Source organism: Jatropha curcas, chromosome 1 (assembly GCF_041381405.1).
Source record: "Jatropha curcas cultivar XTBG-Jc1 chromosome 1, XTBG_Jcur_1.0, whole genome shotgun sequence".
In the NCBI taxonomy this organism is placed as follows: domain Eukaryota; kingdom Viridiplantae; phylum Streptophyta; class Magnoliopsida; order Malpighiales; family Euphorbiaceae; genus Jatropha; species Jatropha curcas.
The window spans coordinates 27,882,184-27,903,331 of record NC_143151.1 but is presented as its reverse complement, the minus strand read 5'-3'; the positions used below and the strand labels follow the sequence as shown (position 1 = coordinate 27,903,331).

Here is a 21,148-nt window from a genome sequence, read left to right as displayed (position 1 = left end):
TGAAACAAACAGATGACGTTCTGCCCCCTTGTTCAATAAACTTGAAATAGCTAATTTACTTTCAATTAAATAATAATTTATTATTATTATTATTATTAATTTTTTAATTCTTTCACACCACATTGTTTATTGGTAAGTGAAAATACGAAATAAATTCAGTGAATTCCCTCTTTAAAACTGAAAAAGAATAATTATATATATATTATTCATAAATAAAACACTCTTAAAAGCCAGCAAACCTCTATAAGGTTAAGGTTTTATTGAATGATCTAGAAGTAAAATTTCGTGATGAAGATTGTACAAAAATAAGGGCCAAGATAGTTGAAAGGAGATTAACTCCTTGTTTGGAATAAATAAATTCCACAAATGTTTGTAAAATTTATTTATAAATCTATATTTTTGTGTTTGAAATAAAAAAAAAATTAGATTTTAATTTTAGGAATTCAATTTTATGGAATTGACATAACTACACTTTTCACAAAAATAGATAGAATTTCTAGATCAATTCCACAAAACTAAGCACTCTAACTTTTTACGATAAAATTACATTTCTCCGTCTACAAAGTCAATTTTTCAATTTTTTTTACATATTTAACTTATTTATTTTATCAAACTTGACCAAAATCATTATAAAAATTTATTTTTTTAGAAAAATATTTTCTTATTTTTTTGTTTTTGTATTTTAATATTTTCATATTTTATTTTAATATTTTTTTAGCATATTTTTACTATTGAAGAGAGATATTCAAGTTAAATATATATTTATTACTAAATTAAATTGAATAATTTCGTCAATACTATTTTATTTTATATTTATATTTTAATAAAAATCTACAAAATTATATAGAATAACATAAATATAATTGGTAGTTATTATTTATTTTTGTGAAATTACTATTTCAAGGATATTTTAGAAAACAAAAGCAAGTAAATTTTTAATTATAAATTTATTTTATATATAATTATGTGAAATTCAATTGAATTACATGTTTTAAATTAATCACACCAAACATGAAAATTCATTTCTATTAAAATTTATTTACAAATAAATTTTATATTTTAAATTTATTTATACCATATGAGACTTGAAAATGCATATTTAAACTTTTATCATAAAGAAAACGTTTATAAAGAGGGGTAGCTACTAGCTACAAACCTCGAGATTAGCTTAGTCCTTTACCCGAAAGGATTGCCAAAAATACTTATAAGAAAATTTTAAAAAAGTATACTTTATTTATTTCTGTTAATAGGTTCTACCCTTCTTTCTATTTGTTTAATTATTTCTCTCTCTCTTTTTTTTATTCGTTGAGAAATCAAATCGACCTAAAAAAATACGATGGATTACCTGATAAACATAATCATTTTTTTAATTTACTAGATTAGTAAAAACTCTCGAGATAGAAAAATCTTAAAATGACTCGATTTCAAACTTCTCATTCTTCTTAGAAAATCAATCAACTTAACTGATTGATATTTATTTTATTTTTTATTCATCACAAATCCTAATAGTCAATAGAGTTTCTTGTTAAAAAAAAAAAAAAAAAAAAGTCCAATTGAAGTCCCAGGTTATAAAAACCTAACTTAACACAAGATTATCAAATTCAATAAGTATGAGATAGTCCCAACATTAACCAAAAGTATCCAACCTTTCTCTTGTGTTTAGGTTTCAAATTTCAATTTTATCGACTCAACCAACATTAATAATCAAAATTATAATTCATGATGAGCAAACATTAATTAGACTTAAACTGAATCTCATTACTAAATATTAGATAATATTTCACGTAACGCCCCATCAACGTCTAAATGTTATTATAAATATTGTTGTCAAAAATATAATTAGTAAAGATATTGTTTTCATCTTAATCAAAGTACTAAATACTATCTTAAAAATTATTGTCAAATAAGATTTATGTTCAGTTTAAAACCGAATGGATGGATTGCACATTCTGATTACAATCATGATAAGATTATAAATTATAAAGAGATAAATAGGAGGTATAACCAAAAGAAATATTTCTAGCAGCATTAGGCAACCACAAGAATAGAAGCTAACAGGAACAAAATAGTTCCAAAAATTAGTTGCACATCAAGCATCCAAAGACAAGCCAAACAATTATAAGATCATGTCAAGATGCAGTGAACTTGAAGTCAACAAAGGCGGATAGAGGCAGAATGACCAAGGGATAACTGCTGAATTGGAAAGCACTTATGCTCTTTTTTTTTTTTTTTGCCCTTTTTTTCCAAGAGAAACTTGCAATACATGTAAGTCAAGGGCAACTATGTACTGAACTTGCTTTTACTTACTTGAATTTTTTATATTAAATTTATGTTAGCTAGCAAAATAATAAAAAAAGAAAAAACAATAATAATATGATCATGTATTTTGTCGACAAGATTGGTTTAAGTTCATGGATAATTACGTTATATATAAAAGATTCGGGAATTCATTTAATCAATCACTTTTGAAGATCTATTCATTTTTTTCAAGATCACTTTTTATTTTTTATTAGATCAATAAATACTTATTATTTTATAGTTTTTATTCTATATCTAGTATTCGAGTGAGGGGATATATCCTACTTGTAATATTTATATTGATTTAAAGTTTTTTTAATGAAATCCTAATATTATCTTTGAAAAAAAAAAGTTGGTTTAGGTGCAAAAAATTTAAGTCTTAAGTGTTGAATTTCTGACCTAAAGTGGCGTAAACAGATTCTCAATAGATTAAGGACACATGCCATGTTTGAAAAAAAAAAAGAAGTCATAGTTTGATGAACACAAAATAGAGAAATTATTTGATTAATATATTTCATTATTAATCAATAGAATGAATAATAATTTTCCTAAAACAAATTTTAGCAAAGTTTTGTTCTTAGCACTCTCTTGAAATTCATGCTCTGAATGGGCCAGCCTCAGGAATCATAATTATATTATATTGTTAATTATTGTTAATTTTGAGAGAGTGACATCCCATCTAATTAACAAAAATTTACTATTTATAACGAGCGACCTTACTTTAAAAAAATATTAATTTTTAGCGTGTTTTTTTTTTATTTTGGTATTTTAAAAAGTATTTTCTATTTGATTTTATAAATTAAAACTCATAATTCGACTTGCAAATAAATCTAATTTTCATTAAAAATTCAATTTAGACTAATTATAGTTTTGCAACAAATTGCATTAGGTTTCGTAGCTGATTTTATTTTTAATAGAAAGAATAAAAGAAAATTAATCTGATCGATTTTCAACCAATAGAAGAAAAAAAAATGTAATATAATATTATATTAAAATCATAGACAGCACTGCAATGAAGAGTTTTCTAATACTAAAAAGTAGTAAATTCTGGAATGATGAGACAGCACCTGAACTTGACGTTGCAGAAATACAAGTGAAGAAGTAGCAGGTCCGTGTTTAACGTGGAAATAGTGCTACCTGCCACTTGCACTCTTTTTTTTTTTTTTTTTTTTTTTTTTTTAGTAATTTACTAGACATTTCATTCCTCTTCCTAAATTGTACCACCGCTAACCTAAGGTGGCTCTGCCACGCACAATTTGAACTTTATAGTATGAATTTTATTGGAAGTAGTAAATATTTTTTGATTAACTATTTATAATAACATTATAAAATACTTCGATACAAGCTGAAGTCCTGCTAAAAGCTTAATCTAATGAACATAATCTATTGCTAATTTCAAGAAAATTTAAAATATTCTTTTAAGTAATTACTCTTCGATCAAGTTAATTAATTAAAATATGCTTTAGGTAATTAATCTAATACGTTTTAGTGTTCTGTCCGATTTTAAAAAGATTGAATAACTTTAGCCATATCCTGAACTGCTATATTTGCTGAAGCCAAAAAACCAGAAAAAGAATCATTTGTTTCATTCGATGAAAGCTTATAATCCAAAATAATATGATAATATTCATTCTAACCCATTAAATAAAAATTCAAACTTGGTTATACTTGTTTGGATTTTTAAATCAGTCTCTATAGTCACATTGTGCAGCGTTCAGTCTTTAATTAACCATTAAAGAGCCTCCCTAAAATTACCATAGCTTCAGCAATAAGAGGATTGTTTTATAACCAACAAAAGTTCCAAAAATCCGTGCAACAATTTTACATGCACCATCTGGAAGCATCCCTCCAGCTTGATCTTATGGTTAAATCGCATTAAATTTTGCCTTAATGATCGTAAAATTGAGTCATAGGGTCAACATCTTGAGAGAGCTTTTAAATATAATCGTTTCCTAATCTGAATCTGAAAGTAATACAAAGTATTCAATATATCAAACTAAAAGTTAATAATGTCGTAAGATTATTTACAAAATGTACGATGAGACTATTTGTGATTTTCTCCATGTCTTTTTTGAATTTATCAATTTTTATGCACATGTCAATTTTTAACTTATATAATGTATTAATATATTACAAAATGGTAAGCAATCTCAATCCTTGTAAGAATGAAAATATAAGTTTGATTTTCGAAAAGTGCACTTTACTGAAATGACCAAAAATTTTTATATTCTTCTGCTCAAGAGAGATTACACCTCTTGATTATACCAAATAAAATTATTGCTGGGAGAAGGTTCAAATTGCCGCCCTCAACTTGAATCTAATATTCCATATTTCACATTTTTTTAACAATTTCATTGTGGCACACTGAGTACTAACCTAGTGATAAGTGAATTTACAACTTGACTATATCAAATCCTCCCTCCCCAATACTTTTTTAAAAAAAAAGGTTAGAGTGTGTCTTCTTCAAACATAACCAAAAGAGAGCTCTCATAATTCAATATAACTGAAAATACCAACTAAGAGCAACTCTAACGAGATTATGGAATGTGAGTTATCTAATTACCAAATCAGAAAAATAGACATTTGAACAATAATATATTTTTCAATGCTACTGTTTATTTAATCTGTTAAGCTGATGTGCAAGAAAAAAAAAGAGAGTAAATATTGTGAAACACATTCTCTATTTTTAGAGGGTCTGTTAGACAATGTGACTCAGTTATTTAATTCTTTTTTACTATTAGTTTTATTTTCCTTTTCCATCATCTTCTCTTCGTGCTAAAACTTCTCACGCTCAATCTATTTCTTCTTGACATTGAACCTATAGGTTTTATTTTAATTAGACATAATTTTTAAAAAATAATACAAATCATCATAAAATCCTATATTTTGATTAAGATGCATTGGAGAGTCATTTTTCAAATTTAATATCCATAAATAAACTTATACCCAAGTCACTCTTAACGTCTTTTATTTAATATGCTATATAAGCCACAACCCACGGTTACGTTGGAGTTGCTCTAAAATCCCATAAGAAAAAGAAGAACTAAAATTGAATTTTTGGTCCAGAACTACATTACAAAATCCTAAAAATTCATAAAATTTTCACCCATAAATATACATTGCAATACAAGACAAAAAGTCTTGTCATGAAAACCCGATATTCAATCTTTATAACAAAAATTATTTGATTTAGGGGCTAAATTATTTTATCAAAACATTCAAAAGTAAATTTAGAAGTTTAAAATTAGGTAAGAAATAATCATTTAAAAATATAAAATAATTGTAAAAAAATTACAATATCTTGTCTTTGATTTAAAAATAATTAAATAAAATATTTGATTTAAAAATTATAAAATTGAAAAATATTTCATTATATTGACTATTTGGTGTGAAAAATATTTATTTTTTTGCCTAATTATTTTTAATTATACTTGATTCAAATCAAAATATTTAATTATTTTTTAATCATATTTAATTTGAATCAAAAACTTGTTTTCCGGTTATATTATTTAATAAAATAAATTTATTTGGTGATGAGAAAAAACCACAACCTGAATAAAACCGTACTATCCAGCTCATATAATGTCAGTTATTTAACAAATTCATACAAAGACGTGGATCCTTACTTATCCTTTCTTTTTACATTTCCCAGAATGCCATTCATTCTTACTCTTTTTACAATCCTACCATCGCAATTTCTTCCATCTAACCTTTTTATCATCAAAACCAAATTAGCATAGAGTAGTAAATGATGGTATTTAATGATTTTGATGAAAACAAATCCCATTCACATTTATTGAATTAAAATTACACTACTTAATCTTTCTATTAAATTTTATATTATTTAAATATAATACACGGAATAAAATTAAAGACTAATTATTAAATTCTTTTGGTGCGAACTATATTATTAAATTATAAAAATAAAAATATTTCACTGATAAATCATAATATATCTAGAAAGTAAATTATAAATTCACTCTTTGTAGATGCTTTTACATATTACATTAATTAGTATACATAATTAAGGACAATAAAGATAGTTTATCAGTAATTATTAGAAAAATATATAAAAAGTTTTTATAGCATGACAGAATAAATGAGTAACTAAATAATTAAATTTTGAAAATAAAAAGCTGTGATTAGTATATTTCAGTATAATCAAGAAATAAAAATATAGGTATTAATATTATTTTATAAATAAAAAATTAATGATAATTCACGTCTAAGGGATTTTTTGTAATAAAAATTTTTGCATTGTCAGTGCGATACACGTTATAATCCTACAGAACTAGTTTCAATAAAGTACAATATATATTAATTTTATAATTATTCAAAATTAACGTGTCACGATTTAATAAGTTTAGTTTACAGCAATATATGATGTAAAAAATAGAAATAAAAAATTATCTATGTTTTTTTTTTCTTCTCTCTCTACATGACACAATCTCTCTCTTGTCTTTGTGCGTGTCATTTCTAATCCTCGAAGACGCACACTTTTACACCACTTCCATGGCCAAACCCAAAGCACCAAGACGCACTCTAGACTCCTATACAGTCAAGCATATCAACAAAACCATTAAAGGTAATCTTTGATCTTTAATTTTTCCTTCGCTTTCTCTCTTCCCCAAATTTTCCGGACAAACAAACGCTCCTTAACTACCTTATTAACCAACTTCCTAATCCTTTCTCTTTCTCTCTTTCAGCTGGGGACTGCGTGTTGATGCGACCGTCCGATCCAGCCAAGCCATCCTACGTGGCCAGGATCGAGCGGATCGAGTCGGACGGTCGGGGTGCTAATGTCAGAGTACACGTTCGTTGGTATTACAGGCCGGAGGAGTCGATCGGTGGCCGCCGACAGTTTCACGGCTCTAAAGAAGTTTTTCTCTCTGATCATTACGATATACAGAGTGCGGACACGATTGAAGGCAAGTGTATGGTCCACAGTTTCAAGAGTTACACGAAGCTTGACGCCGTTGGAAACGAGGACTTCTTCTGTCGTTTTGAGTATAATTCTTCTACTGGTGCTTTCAATCCCGACAGAGTCGCCGTGTATGTCGCCATTTTCGTTTTGTTTCTTTTTTCTTTTTGTTGCGGCCTTGTTTGTCTAGATGAGATTTTGCTAATTTAGCAATATAATTATTGGTTAATTTGACTCATATGTATAATGTATTGGCGATATGTCTTACTTGATATGAGCTTAAGTTACTGAGGACTTATCAATTGAATTGACAAACTTGTGTTAGGAATATTAAGATTTTTTTTTTTTCTGAAAGAATTGAACTTATTGGTTTGGTTTAGGAATAGAATGTGAAGGCTTTGCATCTTGGTGGTTCTTGAAGTTTTATTATCAATTGCTTTACTCTTGCAGTTATTGCAAGTGTGAAATGCCATACAACCCAGATGACTTGATGGTTCAATGTGAAGGCTGTAGTGACTGGTAAGTGGCATGCTTTTCGAAATTTTTGTATAATTCAAGTTGAATGTTTCTTGCACATGTTGATTTAAGTATGTTTTACATTTAAAACTGTTACGAGAATGATTGAAAGTTCTAGGGCAAGGAATGACACGAAGTTGATGTCCTTGTTATTGATGTCAATATCTCTGATGTAATGCATAGTGCACATTCATCATAAACAAGTAGAATTTTTAGTAGTTACTTAACTAAATATGTCTAGACATAAATAGTGTCTTTATTGATTGTTTCATCACACTCCACGCATATTGAGAGATAAGTGTTCATTATGGGTAGATTGGGGCATTTGCTACTAGTCTTAGATGCGTAACTATTTAATCAGTCCCTTAGCAAATTTATAAACATGGTAGACTGAGGTCTTATTCATATCAATGTGGCAGGTAAAATATGGAATGCATTTGAAGTGGAATATGCAGACTCATTTTAACAAAATTGGGCTTGTAAAGTTTGAGAAAACTAATATGTTATGGTGTAGAAGGACTGTTGTGGTGGAAGATGGGAGAAAATTTGGGAAGCAAAAAATTAGGGAACTTTCTCCTATTGAGTGCAATCATGAAATTGATTTTATTTATTGATCATACTTTTTTTTCTTCTATTTCTTTCCAAATATTGGCAAATCTTTGTTTAGATAATTTAATTTTGTTTAAATGGTAATATTTGTGGTTATTCTCTATAAGTTTAGACACCTAATGGGTTTAACTATTTGTGGAATGACATTTTACCATTCTGTCACTGCATTTGGTTGGTAGAGATATTTTAAGTGAGGTTAACATTACATCCTAGAAGGAATGTTTAGTTAATTGAGATTAAAGCGGATACAAGAAATAGATTTTCATATTATCACTAGCTATTATCACCACTTGCACTACCATTTTCAAGTCATCACTGAGTTTATATCACTATGATTCGCTCTATTGTAATATGTTAATTGCATTATATAAAAATATAATAAAATACATTAAAATGTGATTAGCATCCTCTGAATTACCTTTGCTTTTTTGTTTTACTATCATATCAAATATAACCTTAGTAGTAATCCTATAGACTATATAACTATGAATATGATGGCAATGGTGCATATCGTTTATGACCTGCATATATCTAATATGGTAGTGGAGCATTAGATAGTTATATAATGAGAACCAAGGACAAAACCAATAAGATTCAAGTGGCAAAATGTGCTGTACTTTGAGGAATGGATCACATCCTGGTCTGATCAGATTAGTCCACCATCAATAACTACAATATAGTTACAGAAATATAAAGCAGTATGAGACTCATCATGTAGTCAATTTTTTGAAGTAAGGTGATAAGTTTTCAACATCGTAATTTTGAGAAGTATTGTTGGACTTCATTTGAAGAAACTTTTGCGATATATGGTTTATCTGTTGGTCATAACATTGTGGTTCATATGTTTTCGCATTATTGTTTTTGTTAAAGGACATATTTCATGCTTCAAATATTTGCAGTTCATGCAAAGCAAATGTATTATTCAGCATTCTACTTTTCATTCAGGTTTCATCCTGCTTGTATAGAAATGACCGCAGAAGAAGCTAAAAGACTTGATCACTTCTTCTGTGAGGGTTGTTCATCTGAAGGTCAAAAAAAGCTACAGAATTCCCATGCTACTTCCAGACAACCAGATACAAAGGTGTGAATAACTCCCATTTCCTGAACTTAATTTAAATAAATACAGTAACATTTATTTGTTATACAAGCAATAGCATGATTGAAGATGGCTACATACCTTAACTATCTTTCTGCTGTCTAAATTTAAAAAATGATTTAATTTAGATGACCTCATATATATGTTGTTGCCATTATATATATGCAATTGCTTGAGCTTCACGAGATATCAGCATGTGCCGCGCAAAGACACTTGGACACATTTTGAAGATTAGTGTATCTTGGTCTTTGGCAATGTTGTGTTTTATGATATTAATAAAGTATCCTGTAATAGAAATTTATGTAATTAGTTAGACATATGCAAATGGTCTCCAATTCTATCCCTCAGATAAGATGGTCTTAAAATTTATATGGCAAATTTATGTGGCAACAATAAAGAAATGTGATGTTTAAGGCAAAATAATTGAAAATGCAATATTAAGTATTTGTTGTTTACTTCACTTTGATTACTTTTTCCACTGTTAAAATTGCAAATTCATTTTAGTTCTAGTTTATTTGGAACTCTTGACTTCATAACTTCAACTTTTTGTAACACCATGTTAGGTTTCATATATTAAAGACTCAATATTAAGACTTGGCAGATATTCTTTTTGTTGGTGGGTGCCACCACTTTTTGGATGTGCTTTGTGAACTGATACATGACATGACTAAAGAAAAAGGTTACTGTTCAACAATACTTGATGTGATTCAATTGTAATTGGAAGAATCTTTTTGTATCATGTTTGACTGGTTAAGCTGGTGAAATATTTACTAATGACATGATATATACATGTATATATATCAATGAAAGTATTATGAAATGTTTAACATCAAATCCAAAATTACAGCAGCACATCAACAAAAGGAAAAAGTGGACCAATTGAAATGTCTAATGTTTTTGTTGCAATTTTAAAGGACTGTCCAATGTTTACCTTTCTTATTCTTATTATTGGAATCAACTAATAGCCAGGCATGTATGCTACAGTGCATATCCCTCCCTAAAAGCATGTCAGTGCTTCCTACTTCTTTTCTTTTTGGATGGATAGCTTATATAAAGCTGATAGTGGGAAGTTGCTTATGTCAATTTGTGTTAGCATACAGTTATCTTAAAGGAATTAGAACCTTCCAAATCTGATGGATAATTTGGTGCTTTGTCAAATTTGAGTAGAGCTGGCATAAGGAATAATTGCTAACACAGGAAGTATTGTTGATGTTTTCTTGTTGTGTGGTTCTTTCAGGTGGAAACAAAGAGGCGTCGAAGGTGATAAAGTAAATAAACAAACTATGTTGATATAGAATGATAATGCAGGAATTGGAGTATCAATCTTTTTAACTTGGTTAGGCTTCAAGCAAACACGGAGGCGAAATATTTGCACAACAAGCTGTAGTACTTATGTGTCAGATGGCAGAGGGAAACTCGTTTGTTATGTTTATATGGTTTGGGGTAAGTGACCTTGTTTTCCTTTGAAAGTCGAGGACGTGTTTGGCTGTTTATAGTTGTGTTATGTAGTTGTTTCATACTCTGCTTTCTTGTTTATATAACTTAGGGTTTGTGTATAATGGTAACCACTTCAGCTTATTCAAAGAAAATAGATACAAGAGTCTTCTTATGCCTCTTCTTGTGTTAATATAAAAGGGGGAAAAAAGAAGAAACAAATTAAAACAGTAACACAAACATCTGTTTTCTTCCATATTTGCCTGATGGTTCTGCGTCTTTTGTTTTCGATTAATGGAATCATTTCTTGCGATTTCTCCAAGCTTAGAAATGTGGTTCGTTTCTGTATTGTTGTATGACCTTATCAAGTGGAGCCGTCTCTGCCTACACATATATGCTCTGAAATCCATAACGTATTTTCAGTATGTAAGAGATCCAGGATCTCATGACGCTCCATTTCACAAGGTTGCCTTTTCTCCTTCCTTTCAGAGAAGTAGATTGATTACCAAAAGAATCCAAGTTTATTACTCAACTTTCAGAATTGATCCGAGTTAATATTAAAAATTAAAATTGACATGATGCACCTTACAGTCAATATAATGCTGGTTTTAAAAATTATAAATACTTTAAAAAGCAAAGAAATTCACAAAATATTGTTCTAATTTTGAAAATTAGAAATAACTCTTCCCCCCAGATTCACAAAAAAAAAAAAAAAAAAAAAAAAAAAAAAACCTTCCCTTCTCTCTCGTTCCTACTCCCTTCCATCCTTTTTTGACATGTTCCTTTGGCCTTGGTTATATCAATCTTGCAAAGACTTCTAAAAATGTTAAATTGATTAATAAAGGCTATTTATTTTTATTTGTGTATCTAATAAATTGAGAAAGAAAATCTGATTCATTTATTAACTACTATTATGCTCAAAAAAGGGCAAAAAAAAAAAAAAAAAAAAAGTCAAATAACCTGAAACATGCCTCCTTATGAATTTACGTTATACTGTTCATAATTTTCATACTTCAACTCCGTAAATTATAGAAACAACATATTTTCATATGCCCCACACGGTCTAATTTTATTTTTACAAATTTCAACATTCTAACACCATAACCAAATCAAATCGAAGTATCATCCTAGCCATATATTTTTGACTCCAAAACTAATTAAAAGAATGGCGAGCTCGACAGTTTACCCAAATTGTTTTGAATATCCAAACTACATCAGAGATTGACAGCCTTACGTGTTCTATTTCTCTGCTTTACCAAACAAACACAACAAAATTTATCAAGAGAACATACATTTTACACAGGGTCTTTAGTTGTCAAAAAATCACCACTATATTTATAACTTCCAGAAAATGAATTGGTGAGTACAAAAATTAAATACAGAACTATCTCTGTTGCGCAAGAGACGAAATAAATCGTGAAATACCATGTGAGAACCAAAAAAGGGCAACATAAGAAGGGCTAAATTTCCTTTCTCGTTTCTGAAATGTAAGTGTATGAAATGTCACCATGTATGTTTATTTGAACTTGCCTTTGCTCTCTTCCATACAATAACAATGCCGTAAAGATCAGATGAAGCCAACAAGTTCTCTCCATGGTTCCAGGCAACGCCAATGACTGGAAATCGATGACCCTGCAGTGGCAAATGTTCCTTGTGATGAGACATGTTGATCAACGTAATCAACCAATAGAAACTAAAATGAAAAAATAAAATATCGACCTGTAGTTTGTTCACACACGTGTGCCTTGGCCGTGTTAGATCATAGAAATACACATTGGAATCCTCACTTCCAGCAACTGAATGTTTGGAAGGGAGAAGTTAGCAAGACAATCAATGCTGCTCAGGTAAATGGTAGATACCTAAAATAATTGCCAATGTTTTGATTTGAAAATTTGAGATAACCTATAAATTCCCCTTTTTCAAGGGAAAGCAAAGGGCAGAAAGAAGCTTGGGCGCCATGTAATCGTGGAGCCAATTTGAGCGAACAACGAAGTGTCAGATAACCTTGTATTTCCAAGGCCACGCTGCCATAGACCATAACAATATTCTCTTAGAGATCCAATACAGTGTCTAATATGGTGTTTTATAATATAATTCAGCACTTGAGATATTGTTTGTTCACCCACACGCGCACAACACATATATAAATATGTTAGTTAGAAGTCTCGATTATGTTAAAATTCACTTAAACTGACAGGTCAAAATTTTAATTCAATAGTTGTATTGAATATAATAAGTTAGCAAGCTTTTAAACAACTTTGCAATTTAAAGACTTTAGCAACTATATTATTCATCAACTCAAAAAGTCAAATCTTAAATTTTCAGCACTTAATTTTTTCAATTTTACCAAACAACATCCAAGAGAGCAAAGCATGTACCAATAAACCAACCTAAAAAAAGAAAGACTTCCATCTTGAGTACATGTCAGTAGCACCGGGCCTCCTGCCAGCAGAGAGAAACTTCTGTACTGCATAGTTGTCACCGGGGAGTTGCTCTTGCTACTACTTCGATGGCGGTGACTACGTGATAGGGCACCCGTGTGTGAGTCCATGCTTATGCAGTATACAGATCCCTGCATGTGTAGTTCAGTTAGCCAATTTCCAAATGGTAATATATAGATTTATCAGATAGTAACGACAGGTTATTGAATATTGAATATCAAACTCACTTGTCCATCCCCACAGAAGATTAGCTGACCAGTGTGATCATGGTCCATAGAGGTAATCTTAGCATTGAAGACTAATTTATGAATAATTCTGCCAGTGCTGAAATTGAATACCTGAAATACCAGAAAATTTCACCAATCAATGGCCTTAATTGAAGTGAAAAATTGTAAGGTCACTAGATATCAACCCTTGTATTCAAATGTGATGTACAGCCACGAATTCAAACTTTGAAATTCAGTTGAGAGTGAGAATGAGCCCTTTAACTTCAGTTCAGATTATCTAACAGTACAGAGGCATTTTTACATTTAACCAATAGATCAAACAATTTTAAGTGGATACTGAAAGCTTAGCATGGCAATATTTAGAGATGGGAAGCAAAGGTAAGAAGGAGAAATTACAGTGATTTCCTTGTTTTCGTTGCCAACTGAAAGGAAATTGTTATTTACCTGCACCAAAAGGAGAAATTGCAACAGTTAGCAGTCAACTACATCACAAAAAGAAGAAAACATACAAGGACACAGAAATTTTCACTGATATATTTTGAGACCCTCCATACAAACGCACACAGAGAGATTAAAACCTCACACGTAACAGAAAAAAGCTGAACAAAATTTTGTTCAGAATGGTACAATAACTTCAGGAAGTGACTCAAAATCCAAATCAAACACCAATTGCAATAAAAGGGAACAGAGAAAACACGTTGCAGATCTTAATTCAAAATTAGAGGCCAACATTTTGAACATATCACCACATCATTTCTAACATGAATTTCTAAAGACAATTGAACATAGAAAAAAACATTCAAATAGTTCAAAGTAAATGAAAATGTCAAACTTCATACTTACAGGATGAAAACGAATGCACAATTGTGAAGAGACTCCATATATTACTCGAATGCAAAGGCCCTGTGATAATTCCCACACTCTCACAGTTTTATCCATCGATGACGATGCAATATACTGATTGTTGGATGAGAAGTCAAAATCTGAAAGTGCAACTTTATCATTTAGAAACATGCAATGACAGCTATAAATACTTCAGATATTTAAAACGACAAATGCAAATTATAGTTATTCACACTTCCTTTTGAATGAATTCTATTATCATTCAACAACTTTTCTTGCTTCTTATCGAAAACAAGAAGCCCTCTTATCAGAATCCTAAACTTGATGAAGAGCTATAAAACTCAAACTTGATGACGATACGGAGAATATGGAAGCAGCTATGCAAGGCACAATTCCTAATAGGTAAAAGTTCATAAAACTACCTCACAAATTGTGATTTAGCAATTCCAACTCTCAAGAGGCAAATGAAATTTGTGCTATTTTGGTACCATAGGATTTTGTCTATTGTCGCTGTGATACCAATTATGTTACAATATCTCTGTAGGATAAAAGAACTCATTAAGATTGAAAATAAATTAGCATGTCCAATCACATCTTTCACTTTTGCAATATATAGGCAAGCAACATAAGTACTCTGTGTCTAGGATACAAGAAAAGACAACAGAAACAATACCAGTTAATCGAACCTGTGACATCTTTTGAATGCCCCTTCAATTGTTTGCGGACTGAAGGTGGCTCAGAGACAGAGCACACTGTCAAGGTTCCATCCGACGCCCCATAAGCAAGTAGATCAGAACTCATGTGCCCAAACTTTAAAACCGTAACTGCATAAAAGACCAATCAGGTTGTGTAACTTCAAAAATGCTTTTTTAATATAAGAAAATATAGTTTGCAAGGAAGTGAATACAACTTGGGGGATACAGTAACAAAGCATAGAAACATAAAATAGATAAACAATGAGAAAAATGTTGACAACCTTCTATCTTTACGACCATTCTACAATGCACTAACGGAAGTATACCTCAAACTTCCTCCATTTACTCACTCCACCAAAAGTTGTGAAAAACTCAAAAGGGAGAAAAAAAGTACCAGCAGATTTGCATTGATCAAAGATGCAATGCATTCCTATAAAAGAATATGCAGGTTCAACCCCTCGGCGACGTGTGCGATCATTTTCACTTGCAGTTGAGCTAAAACTTGTTCTGTGAGTTGAAGCCACATTGCCAGTTAGGTTCTGCAAATGAAGTTCACATTACATGGAAGAAGAATAAATCAAAGATGCAAAATTAATTTGTTTTGTCATGCAACAACTCGCCATTACAGTTTAAAGGCATCTATAACAAGTCCTTAAAGATAATAACTGCAAAACCAAAATGAGATAACTCTAAAAGTCAGCTGCATGCTTGCATATTATGGCTCATCCAAACGACAGAGGAGCTATGTAACCTGGCTGGGAATTGGTGATGAGACTATCTTTATGCTGTGAAATGTTGACAACCCACCATTCCCCCATATTATAAATCAACCAGCTGCCCTTATTGTTTTTTTTTTCTTGATTATATTAAGAAAATAACAAATGTTTAGATATCGATTGCCTAACAAAATAGCATAACCTATTGACACACAAATCACTAGTAAAGGAGTTATACTTGATCATTTAAGCATCCACTATCTTTGCATTTAAAATAATAAAAAATGAAGAGTTGAAAATAAATAATAGCTTGTTAATGCATCAAATATCATTTGATATAAAAATTGTCAAAATTTGTTACAAAATTAAAATTTAGCCAGTATGACATCACAAACCAATCACTTCAAGTATTTTGTGAATAGAGTTTTGCATCATCAGATTTATTTGGCAACTAAGTGATGCATGATACCATGGTATGAATGCCAAAACTTAAAATTTGCTGCTTTAGTGTAGACTTGAACTTACAGTAGAAAAGAACTGCAATACAAAAAGACTTCTTTCACATATATGGACCATTCGCTTTTCTCCCTATGTCTAGAAAAAGCTTAAAGGATCATCACATAATTTTTTTTTCCTATCAAGGTAAATATGCCAATTCTCAGCATCCTTGTGGAATTCTAGGGGATCAGAGCAAAAAGCTAATGCATGTCAGTGGGTCAAAATGAATTGTTTAAATTACACCAGAGCAATATTAAATGCATTGACGTTAGACGGCTGGAGGAGACTACAATAATGGGGTAGATGCTTTCCTTGGTAAGTACAATATTCATTGAGGAGAATGAGGCCTTTACATTCCAACTCTAAGGTTACTGATTTTAGCAGCAATATGAAAAGCAAGTTCAGGTTAATAATCAATTAAAGGCTTTTTTAAAGGATCACTATAAACTAATCCGTACCCTGCTAGAACTCCAGCTCTCTGCCTCAAGCAAGTGAGACAGTTGACTTGGACTTTGAAGCCATCGCTCACTGATGCATCAACCAGTAAATTAACCTGATGTCAGAATTGTATAGACCATAACTTTAAAATAGCACTCGCAAATTAGAAAGCGCATTGTTAAAATAGTTAATAGTTGCTTCTCAATACAAAGCAAAAGATAACATTATTGGAATTCATACACAAAGCAAACCCAAGTAGCATGATTAACGAGTGCTCTATTATCACATATCAGTAACCTCTCCATATAAATTTTGTGTGCTTTTATGTAAGGGAAGTCAACCAGACATAACCCACTAGAAGACACCCACCGGACAGAATCTATGAGAAGACACCCCAGCTCATGAAGCAAGAGTAGGATTAACTGCTCAGAGTATTGGCCTATATCCCATGTTCCCCCAAAATCGGTCTCTACCAAGTACTGTTACCAATAATTAACATTGTTGAGATGAGAGGATTAAAAGATTTTTTAAACCAAAAGCAAAAGACCTGCCGAGATATGTTCACATATACTTGCATGTGAGGAAAAGAATCTTTGGGTTCAGGCATAAGCTATAGACATGAATAAAAGTTTCTTAAAGCAAGAAAGAGTGACTAACCTGCATTGCTATGTCACTAGTTATGCTAAGATGGAACTAATTGCAGATGTGACTGCCAAAGTTAGTTGCAACAGAGGAACACAGCCTTATTGGCAGGTTTTAACAACAAACTAAGGGCAGCCTGCTTATATTGCCTAATGGGGATAAAAACTCTTCCATTTTGGTTGATGGGCCTATTTTTTTTAGTTTAGGCAGTTATATGGTTCCCTATGTAGCTTCTAAAGCTATTCTACAAGTTAACAATGATGATTCTTTTGAATCCTGATAAAAATATTGCCAATGATGAAATGTCAAGCTTACATGGAAGGATAAAAATTCAATACATTATACCCACAACATCATTAAGTGATTCCACATTAAGTTTTTAAACATTTAACCACATATTAAAAACTGAAATCAAGATTATAAAACTTTTAAATGTCAATTGTACGCTATTAACCTAACAGATGCTATCAATCAAAAGGAACCTGCCACTGTGCTTTAGACTATATATGCTGGAAACTATGACATTCAATTCAACAAGGATAATTAAGAGCTCCTGTTCTCACAATTACTCAGCTTTTAAAGTACGAGAAATTCCCATTATGTGTTTTCAATCAACCTCCCCTCACTGCACCTATAAACTTCTAGGAAAAAAAAAAATAGCACAAGAAGATCAAATTCTTACTAAACAATGCGACTCTAATGAGCGAAGATGATAATCAAATCATGATAGTTTTACACATTAAGTAAAATATACCTATTCCCTGGAGTGCTTTGAAGGCTCATTTGCTGGCTTTCCCAATTTCTCGGCCTGCGAATGTAATTACGATAGCTGACATATCCTTTGCCATTGCATCTCCAATCCTTCAACATGAATCAATGTGGTAAGCTATAATTTAAATTTTCAAGAGGAAGCAAAAGAGCCAAAGTTAACAACATGAAGAAGAATGACAACGAACTAAAAAAAACGCCAACAATGGGGATCTACACATTTATGAGTGACGAAATATGCACACATATGCTACTAAGTTTTATTTTTAATAGGGGAAAAGGCATAAAGAACTTATTCTTTTAAATAAGATGAATATAGCATAAAAGAAAAAAAAAAATCAGCTATATTATGGTTGGTCCTCAGCTGCAAGAAGTCATGGCTACAGCCCTTATCACATCTTGTGCCTAAGTAAATTAAGAGCCTAAAAGTTAACCTAGAATTAGGCTTTACCACATACCCAAAAGTAAACCCCAGCTCTCATAAACATACTATTCTATTAGTCCATTTTCCATGAGGCTTTGGGTATTTGACATTACATGCCACTGAATCCCTTTCCTTTCCCTCTCTACTCTCTATCTATCTCACTCGTGCAATTTTAAACATTTGATTTCTCTGGATTTATCACAAAAGTCCTATGTGTTCAAGCAAGTTGAATCATCATTAGATATTGGCATATTTCATAAATACCTTGATCCGTACATCATGTTTTCACCAGAGAAGTGACAGGAAACTACTAACTTTAAATGACTTGATCAATGTCGTCAACTGTGAAATTGGTCATAATCATTCCACAAAAATATCAAATCTGTCCCAAAATTAAATTAAATTAACGAGCTTGACTTGGATCTAAAAATCTGAAAAAGCTATAACCCTTCCACCCTCCATTTTCAAAACCAATTGAAAATCCACTTATTGGAAATCCAACTACTAAGATCGGTCCAAGTCCTAATTTTTACTACTTCTCAACTCCCAAGGTTGAAATTTTAATGGAGAACCAATACATCTGCCATTCCATAATAGATAAATTATTGTACAGCAGCAATCCTATTCAATTTTTTACAGTTCGAGTGTTTCTTTTCCCCTAATCAATGAATATCATCAGTGCTAAATAACAATATGAATAAACAACACATCAAGTGGAATGATTGAAAATGAGATTTGCGGCGTGAACACCAAAATAGTGATGGAAATCGATTGTTTTTGCAGTGCCGTAACTATTATGATCACTAAAACACCTATAAAACATAAATATATTTGAAGAATCAATTCTAATTTGACTTTTCTTAAATCCGCATCATTAATGTAACAGTTAAAGTACTTCATTTCTCCTATATCACCAGATGAACAACACTGAGCCTTCTAATACTCCAATTATGCTTTGTCCCCTAGATCCACCAAAAACCAGTATCTAACATAAAAAGATATATATATATATATATATATATATATATATATAAGAAGTTAGAGAAGGAGAGAGAGAGAAGTTACAATTCGGCGAACATAACCGGACTGGGCTTTGCGATAGAGAAGGAGACGGCGAATGCCAATATATTCAGGATCCGAATCGGCGGGGACAGGCTGAAGCAAGCAACTGAACAACTCTGGCTCCACATATTTCTTGTTGTTATGATATTCTCCAATTTGTGTGATTGAGGTGCTATAGTTACGGTTCTGCTCGACTGATGCGTCCTCCGCCATTCTATGAAGCCGCTTGCGGATTCTTCATCGGAGACGGTATGAAGTGAAATTTCAATAAAATAGGAGCTGGCCAACGATCCTTGATCCGTCGTTTTGACAAGAAAAAGGCACAGAAACTAGTTGAAAATGTAAGCTAGAGAGGGAAATCAGAGAAAGGCGCTTCTGGCTGCGTTACGTATTGACCTTTCAGCGTTCCCAGTTCCCGATGGCCGATGGAAACTAGGCTAATTACTTTTCCTTTTTCTTCTTGACTTCAATCGCTGTCAAAAAAACTAGAGCCACCGTCGGACACGTGTTTTACTTTTTCTTGGATTGCTATTCCGTCATCAGAGTAAATCTTATTTGCTTGTGTCCAAATCCAACTCACAGTGATTAAAATAATGGCAAATGATTATTTTCAAAAAATTAATGGCTAATAATTGTTTTAAATGGATTCGGATACTATTTAATATTTAGGGATTTAGCCTCTATTTAGCAAGGAGTGATTTTAAGGAAGGAAAGAAAACATAGATGGAATCATGGAAAATTGACGGGGAAAGTACTTTCCTCCGTTTGGGAAGGTCGAGGAAAATTGCAAAGGAAGTAAAATAACCATTAAAATCCTCCCGGGGCCCATATAATGACAATCTCTCCAAATAGGAGAGAAAATAACGGACTGTGAGGGAAAGAGGTACTGTTTAACGCACAATTACTAAATTACCCATATTTTTACCAAGGAACCTTTCTGTTGTCGTATTCATCATTGTCCTTCATTTTTTACCTTCAAGTACTTTTCTTGCAATCCATCATTAATTCCCAGACCACTTCCAAATTTTAAATTAAAATCACCACTTTTAGAATTTTATATTATTTTATATACTGTAAAATTGTATATATACTGTAAAAAAATTTTTGGATATATCAAAGTTCATAAATAAACGTAAAACATACATTCCAAAATTATTAATTTTTATAATTAATTAAGTAATTAATAATTATAAAATACTTAATACATATATAAGGGTAAACATATAAATTTGTAATAACACAATTTTCATTTCTCTATATTAATGTTTTAATTAATATATTATTTAATAATTAATAAGGATAAAATTATAAATTAGTTATAATACCATTTTCTTTCCTCTTCCTATTTTCCTTCCAATCCAAATATATGGTGAAAAACGAGGAGGAAAAATAAATTGTACAATCTTTCTCTATTTTTCTCTCATATTTTCATTCCTCTCATTCCCAAACATAGCGTTAGTTCCAAACCAATTGGTTTTATGTTAAAGGGATTTGTACAATTGAGTATTTTTATAAGTTTT

General features: G+C 31.0%; 2 protein-coding genes across 3 annotated transcripts; one reads left to right on the top strand and one right to left on the bottom strand.

Moving 5' to 3' along the window:
* The first annotated feature begins 6,722 nt into the window (after positions 1-6,722).
* Positions 6,723-11,053, top strand: LOC105630115 (chromatin remodeling protein SHL). Its single transcript, XM_012211816.4, has 5 exons — positions 6,723-6,883; positions 7,005-7,350; positions 7,670-7,738; positions 9,290-9,425; positions 10,678-11,053. The coding sequence occupies exons 1-5, from the start codon at positions 6,811-6,813 to the stop codon at positions 10,702-10,704; spliced, it is 651 nt and encodes a 216-aa protein (XP_012067206.1). The 5' UTR covers positions 6,723-6,810; the 3' UTR covers positions 10,705-11,053.
* A 975-nt stretch (positions 11,054-12,028) lies between these two features.
* On the bottom strand, positions 12,029-20,371 carry LOC105630114 (Transducin/WD40 repeat-like superfamily protein). 2 transcript variants are annotated; one of them, XM_012211815.4, is made up of 12 exons: positions 19,632-20,364; positions 18,129-18,235; positions 16,753-16,822; positions 15,475-15,619; positions 15,072-15,209; positions 14,386-14,525; positions 13,939-13,986; positions 13,543-13,653; positions 13,265-13,446; positions 12,777-12,898; positions 12,594-12,670; positions 12,029-12,506 (listed from the first exon to the last, which is right to left on the bottom strand). In XM_012211815.4, the coding sequence occupies exons 1-12, from the start codon at positions 19,839-19,841 to the stop codon at positions 12,378-12,380; spliced, it is 1,479 nt and encodes a 492-aa protein (XP_012067205.1). In that variant the 5' UTR covers positions 19,842-20,364; the 3' UTR covers positions 12,029-12,377. The 2 variants fall into 2 exon arrangements, with proteins under 2 accessions (XP_012067205.1, XP_020533534.1); XM_020677875.3 differs by lacking the exons at positions 12,594-12,670; positions 12,777-12,898 and having other exon boundaries at positions 19,632-20,371.
* Positions 20,372-21,148: the final 777 nt, after the last annotated feature.

What these genes read in the sequence shown, in the direction of transcription:
- LOC105630115 (XM_012211816.4), top strand. Translation starts at nt 6,811, where the DNA reads ATGGCCAAACCCAAAGCACCAAGACGCACTCTAGACTCCTATACAGTC. An exon ending in TATCAACAAAACCATTAAAG is followed by an intron (nt 6,884 to 7,004) that starts GTAATCTTTGAT and finishes TCTCTCTTTCAG; the next exon opens with CTGGGGACTGCGTGTTGATG. An exon ending in CCAGACAACCAGATACAAAG is followed by an intron (nt 9,426 to 10,677) that starts GTGTGAATAACT and finishes TGGTTCTTTCAG; the next exon opens with GTGGAAACAAAGAGGCGTCG.
- LOC105630114 (XM_012211815.4), bottom strand. Translation starts at nt 19,841, where the DNA reads ATGGCGGAGGACGCATCAGTCGAGCAGAACCGTAACTATAGCACCTCA. An exon ending in ACGAAAACAAGGAAATCACT is followed by an intron (nt 13,654 to 13,938) that starts GTAATTTCTCCT and finishes CTGGTATTTCAG; the next exon opens with GTATTCAATTTCAGCACTGG. An exon ending in TGAAAAAGGGGAATTTATAG is followed by an intron (nt 12,671 to 12,776) that starts GTTATCTCAAAT and finishes CCAAACATTCAG; the next exon opens with TTGCTGGAAGTGAGGATTCC.